The sequence below is a fragment of the Hypanus sabinus genome (assembly GCF_030144855.1).
Source record: "Hypanus sabinus isolate sHypSab1 chromosome 1 unlocalized genomic scaffold, sHypSab1.hap1 SUPER_1_unloc_7, whole genome shotgun sequence".
Taxonomy (NCBI): Eukaryota; Metazoa; Chordata; class Chondrichthyes; order Myliobatiformes; family Dasyatidae; genus Hypanus; species Hypanus sabinus.
Genome location: NW_026778914.1, coordinates 398,023 through 404,542, shown reverse-complemented (window position 1 = coordinate 404,542; position 6,520 = coordinate 398,023). Strand labels below are relative to the sequence as shown.

At 54.6% G+C, this 6,520-nt stretch overlaps 1 protein-coding gene across 1 annotated transcript; it reads left to right on the top strand.

Annotated features, from left to right (window-relative positions):
* Positions 1-307: 307 nt before the first annotated feature.
* Positions 308-6,290, top strand: LOC132385413 (fish-egg lectin-like). The gene is made up of 4 exons (XM_059957460.1): positions 308-529; positions 2,241-2,474; positions 3,716-4,055; positions 6,064-6,290. The coding sequence occupies exons 1-4, from the start codon at positions 373-375 to the stop codon at positions 6,203-6,205; spliced, it is 873 nt and encodes a 290-aa protein (XP_059813443.1). The 5' UTR covers positions 308-372; the 3' UTR covers positions 6,206-6,290.
* The last annotated feature ends 230 nt before the right edge of the window (positions 6,291-6,520 follow it).

Here is a 6,520-nt window from a genome sequence, read left to right as displayed (position 1 = left end):
GCAGGAGGGGGGTCGAGATTGGAAGGGGTGTAGGGGTCAGAAGGTCACATAGATTGGTAGGGGTGTAGGGGCAGGAGGGGGTCATAGTGATTGGGAGGGGTGTAGGGGCTGGAGGGGTGTAGGGGCAGGAGGGCGTCACAGAGATTGGGAGGGGTGTAGGGGCGCGAGGGGGTCACAGAGATGGGGAGGGGTGTAGGGGCAGGAGGGGACAGATTGGGAGGGGTGTAGGGGCAGGAGGGGGTCACAGAGATTGGGAGGGGCGTACATACACACTGATAGACTGTGCTACACATTTCCTAGCCTCAGGGTTGCTCAGTTCCGTGGGTGACCCGGCTGTGGTGAGTGTTGTAAGTTCCTGCAGGTAGTTTCCCCATGTGCGGCTGCTGCACAGGGTTGTACGGTTCCCTCTGCATCCCACACACTGGCTGTTGTGTCAGACAGTGTTCAAGGGACAGCGTATTGCTGTTGGCCATGGCCCTCCTAACTTTCACCTCCATCGCTCTCCTGTTACAGCCATCTGTCACCACTGGTGAGTTACTGCCTTCACATCCCACTCCTCCGCCTCGTTCTTCACCAACACCCATTACTTACTTCTTAGCTCAACAGTCTCCCCTTCTCCTCTCCCTCTAAGCTCCCTCCTCCCACTGCCACCACCTTTTCCCTCTCACTCCCTTGTTCTGGTTCCTCACTCCCATTCTCCTTCCCCCTCACTCACCCCCTCCTTGTCTGCCTATTTTTATATGCCTTTCAAGCTCCTCACCTGCCTCATACCCTCTCCCTTTCTAACCCCCCATCTTTCTGCCCCTTTCCCTCACTCACTGTCACGATTACCTTCACTTCTCAGTCACAATCCCCCATTTTCTGTTCACTCTGTCATCTGACTCTCTCTCTCATGCCCTCTCCCCCTCCCTTTTATCTCGATTTCTCTTTCCCTGCCTTCGTCTTCCCATTTTCTTTCTATATATCAGTCTCTCCTTTCTTCTGCTTTCTCTGTCTCCCTCCCTCTCTCACACCCTATCTCTCCCCTCACACTTGATCGCTTTTTCCCTCTCCCCAAATTTCTACCTCTAGCTCCCCTCTGTATCTTTCTCTCTCTCCTAAACCCTTGCATTTTCTACCTTTGCTCTACCTTTCCCTCTCTCTTCCCCTCACCTTCTTTCATCTGCCTTCTACCTTTCTCTACATCTCCCTTTCCTCTCCCATTCCCTTTTGCCCCTACCTGTCTCTATATACCTTGTCTCTCTATCTCTCCCTCTCCCGACTCGTTTCTACTTTTACACCTCTCTTTTTCTTTCTCCCTCTACCAAATTTCTATTTTCATACCTTTCTGTCTTTCTGTCACTCTGTTTCCCTCCCTCTCACGCTCACACTCACCTCTTTTTTCCCTCTCTCTTCTCTCTACTGCTCTGTATCCCTCTTACTCTGTCTTTCTCTCTCCCCCTCTTTTTTCCCTTTCTCACACACTCCATCGGGAATCAGCACGGTCCAGTTTCGGATTCCTGCATGTCTAATCAGTCAGCCGATCACAACCCCATCTCCTACCTGCCCTCTTCTCCTACCCCTGTCCCTTTACCCTCCCAACCGGTTTGAAATCCCTCACCCAGCATGGACAGAATTGCTAGGAAAGAATTCCCGACTCCTCATATCCTCCACACACACATTTCCAAACTTTGCTCCTGAAACCAGGGCTGGAATTTTTGGACTGGACCTCCTGGCCCCAGATTCTCTAACCAGCAGGAACCATTGATCCCAACTCACTCTGCTCCCCGCCAATCCTTCGGATATCTGGAAATCTGCCAGCCTCCATAATTCCCAGAGTAGTGACGACGGACTATGGGACTCCCTGAGAGGTGGAGGGAAGGAAAGGGACATGGTCAGGGAGAGAGGGGGAGGAGGCACAGAGATAGGGAGAGGTAGGTTGATAGAGAAGGGGAGAGGGAGAGAAAGGTGGCAAGAGAGGGTGAGAAAGGTAGGGAGAGGGAGCTAAAGAGAGGTAGGTAGAGAGAAAAGGGGAGAGCGAGATCACCCCAGAGAGCCAACAGTCTACAGAGTCTAATCGCACAAGATCTCTCGCATTCATCTCCCTCCTGCAGCCCTCTCTCTACATCGCCCCTCAAAAAGCACTACCTTCACACCACCCCTTCACTCCTCACCAACCCCTCCTCCACGCCTGCCCTCTCCTGGCATACTCCCAGCCTCCACACACTGACCCTCTGTGTTTTCTTCCCACCCCCCCCCAGCCCTGATCTGCACCAGGGTCTCAGGAAACATGAGGCAGATCGATGCCAGCAATGGGCAGGTGTATGGCGTGGGGCTGAACAACAGGGGGTACATGTGGGTGGGAGGCCACTGGATAAGCCTTGCTGAAACCGGAGCCCTCGCCCACATATCGGTGGGCCCAGCCGGAGTCTGGGCTGTGGGCACCAGCCAGGAACTATACCGGATGGTGGAGGGACGATGGGCGATACTGGCAGGTACGAGGGGAAGATGGGTGGAAGTAGTGGTGAACGGGAGAGTGGGAAGGAGAGGAGGAGGTGAAGTATGGAGTAGGAGAGGGGAGGGAATGAAAGGATGAGAGGAGGTGGAGGGGAAGTGGGGAAGGAGGGGAATGGGAGGAGGAAGGAGAAAGCAAGTGGAAGAAAGTGGAGATGTTGGATACAAAGGGAGGGGTAAAGGGCAAAAGGAGGGGAAAGGTGTGAAGAGGTGTGTGATGAAGGGCAGAAGGACGGGAGGGAAGGGTGTGGAATGGGCAGGATGGGAAATGGGAGAGGGAGGGGTGGAGAGGTTTAAGGGATGGGGAGTGCGTGAGAGAAGGATAAAGTACGAGCAGGAAGGGTAGGGAGGGGGAGGGGATGGGGAAAGTGGGAGAGGAAGGGTGCAAGGGGAAGGGGCGGGTGAGTAAGGACTAGGGAAGGGGAAGGGCAGAGGTAGAGGGGAGGGAGGGGCAGCTGGAAGGAAAATGGAAGGGGAGAGGGAGGGTAGTGCAACAAAGAAGGGAAGGGCTTGGAGGGGAGGGTGAAAGAGAAGGGCAATGAGGAAGGAAAGGAGGGGTGGAAGGGGGAGAGGGAAGGCAAGATGGAAAGAAGGGGAGGGGGAGTGTCGGTGGGTGGACTGTTGGAAGGGGGCACTGTTCTGGGCGATACTGGCATTTAGGGAGGGATTACTGACCGGCAGGGGAGGATAGGCCATGTAAGGGGAGAAGGAAGGTAGGAGTGGATTTCGAGGGAGAAGGGGCAGGGAGGAGGAAGCAGTGTTTAAATCCTCTCTGCTCCTGGGAAAGTAGACTTTGTAGTCTGTCAGCGGTGACCTCACTCTCTTCCCCCTTCTTTCTCCACTCTCCTTTCGATCTCCCTTTCCCCTATACCCTCTACTTCTGCCTCTCTCCCCCTCAACCCTCCCATACCTCTACTTACTCTGTTCCCGCTTTTTCACCCTCTTCCCCTCCTCATCCTCTTCTGCTTCCTACCCTCTCCCCTACTCCTTCCTCCAATCTCCCTCCCCAATTCCTTCACCCTCTCCATCCACTCCTACCCCCTCCTTACTCTACCCCCTCTCCATCACCACTCTCTGTGGCCTACCCTCTCCTCATCCAACCCCTCTCTTCCACCCTCTGCTTTCTCCTCCTCCAACTTCTCTGTTCCACATACTTTTCACTCTTCCTTCTCTCCCGACACCTATATCTATCCTCGTCCCCTGTCCCCTCTCCCTCCCCCAGGGCAACTGTCCCAGGTGGACGCGGGCGGTAACCAGATCGTGGCGGGGGTGGACAGTCAGCACCATATCTTCTGCTCCAACCGACGTGCCGCCGTCTCCGCCGGCAATTTCTCGGGGCCCGCTTATTCGCAGCTGCCGGGCAGCCTCCGCTACTACTCGTGCGGCCCCCGCGCCTGCTGGGGGATCGATGCCTCAGGCGCCACCCTGGTCCGGCTGGGGGTCCGCCCCCAACGCTGCGTGGGGAGTCGCTGGCGTCACGTCCCCTCCAACATGGTCGTGGTCGAGGTGGCGTCGGACGGCAGTGTCTACGCCGTGGACAGCTCGGGCGAAGTCTTCCGCAGGTTAGACCCGCCTCTCCCAGGGACTGGAATCCCGGCAAGGAGGAGGGCTGTCTCACCGGGAGAGGGCTGATTTGGGATAATGCAATCCTTTCGGCCCACGAGTTGGCGCCCTTCTACCCTACCCTAAATTCGATCTAATTCTTCCCTCCCACACAACCCTCCACATCTAAGAGCCTCCGAGATGTCCCTTGGGTATCTGCCTCCACCTCCACCCCGGCAGGGCGTTCCGTATGCCCAACTCTCTGTGGGCAAAAAGAAACCGACCTCCGTGCAGTATTGAGAAAGTAAGGAGGCATGGGATCCACGGGGACATTGCTTTGTGGATGCAGAACTGGCTTGCCCACAGAAGGCAAAGAGTGGTTGTAGACGGGTCATATTCTGCATGGAGGTTGGTGACCAGGGGTGTGCCTCAGGGATCTGTTCTGGGACCCCTACTCTTTGTGAATTTTATAGATGACCTGGATAAGTGTGTGAGGGAGGATAGGCAGGTGATAGAGAAGGGGAGTGCTCAGACCGAAGATGTAGGGGAGAAGGAAGTAAAAGATAATAAAGTTGTGCTGAGGAAACAGAGAGTCTGCAGAGAGCCTTGGATAGATTGGGGGAATTGGCAAAGAAGTGGCAAATGAATTACAATGTCGGAAAGTGTACGGTCATGCACTTTGGTAGACAAATAAATGGGCAGAATATTATTTAAATGGGGAGAGAATTCAAAGTTCTGAGATGCAACGGGACTTGGGAGTCCTTGTGCAGGATACCCTTAAGGTTAACCTCCAGGTTGAGTCTGTGGTGAAGAAGGCGAATGCCATGTTGCATTCATTTCTGGAGGAATAGAGTATAGGAGCAGGGGTGTTATGCTGAGGCTCGATAAAGCACTGGTAAGACCTCACTTGGAATACTGTGTGCAGTTTTGGGCTCTTTATTTAAGAAAGGATGTGCTGACATTGGAGAGGGTTCAGAGAAGATTCACTAGACTGATTCCGGGAATGAGAGGGTTAACATATGAGGAACGTTTGACCGCTCTTGGACTGTAGTCCTTGGAGTTTAGAAGTGAGGAGGGACCTCATAGAAACATTTTTAATGTTGAAAGGCATGGACAGAATGGATGTGGGAAAGTTGTTTCCCATGGTGGGGGAGTCTAGTACGAGAGGGCATGACTTGAGGATTGCAGGGCGCCCATTCAGAACAGAGATGCGAAAAAATTTTTAGCCGGAAGGTGGTGAATCTGTGGAATTTGTTGCCACGGGCGGCAGCGGAGGACAGGTCATTGGGGGTATTTAAGGCAGAGATTGATAGGTATCTGAGTAGTCAGGACATCAAAGGTTATGGTAAGAAGGTGGGGGAATGGGACTAAAGGGGAGATTGGATCAGCCCATGATGAAATGACGGAGCAGACTCGATGGGCCGAATGGCCGACTTTGTCTTACGGTCTGCGAGTGTGTGGAATGGGCTGCCGGCAACGGTGGTGGAGGCGGAGACCATTTAAGAAGCTTTCAGAGGCTGTAAGGGGAACAGGCAGCATTATTGCAAATGAATAAAACAGTAGACGTTTCGGCAAAGAATTTACAGCAGGGTGTTTTGGGCCGACTGGAGAGTTTCGGCCCAAAACATGGACGTTCACAGATGCTGCCTGACCGACTGAGTTCCTTCGGCATTTTGAATGTGTTATTCTGGTAAATCTCCCTTGCACCCTTGCTAAAGCTTTCACGGCCTTTCACTGAAGAGTAAATGTTTAACTCGGAGGCTTTCTGGTACGCTGCTGTGACTGTCCATCTGTGAGGCAGTCCCTGATTCTATCGGAACTCCTTCAGCGGGAATCTCCTGAATTCTATGCCCTCAGAGCAGGGGTTGCAGTGTCCCTAAGGGGAGGGAGATCGGCTCCAAGGCATGGGAGGCGCGTCTGGAAGCTGGAGGGCGGGGAAGAGGCGTCTCGCGTGGCCGCTGGTATTCGGAGAGAAGGGGGCGACGGGGTTGATCCGATATTTGACTCCTCTTCTCCCCCCTCCCATAGAGCTGGGATATCTCACTGTAACCCGGTGGGAACCCACTGGAAGAGGGTTCACATCCTGGGGAGGAGATTCCGCCACGTGACGGCCGACCTGGGAGCTCTCTGGCTGATCGAGAGCAACTTTAACGTCGTACTGTGTCGCTGACAGATTCACGTCCTGGAGACCACACCAGGGAGACTCCCATTGCCCCGTTCTCAGGGGATTTTCTCAATAAATTGCAGGCAACTCACCTCCTCCCTCGCGAGTTGGTCTTTGAATCAGGAAAGATTTGGCAACGGAGGGGGAGGGGGAGATGGGATGGGGAGGGGGATGGGGGAGGGGGATGGGGGAGGGGGATGGGGAGGGGGTGGGGGTTGGGGGATGGGGAGAGGGGGATGGGGAGGGGGAATGGGGATGGGGAGAGGGGGATGGTGGGGATAGGGAGGGGGATGGGGGAGGGGGGATGGGGAGGGGTGGGGA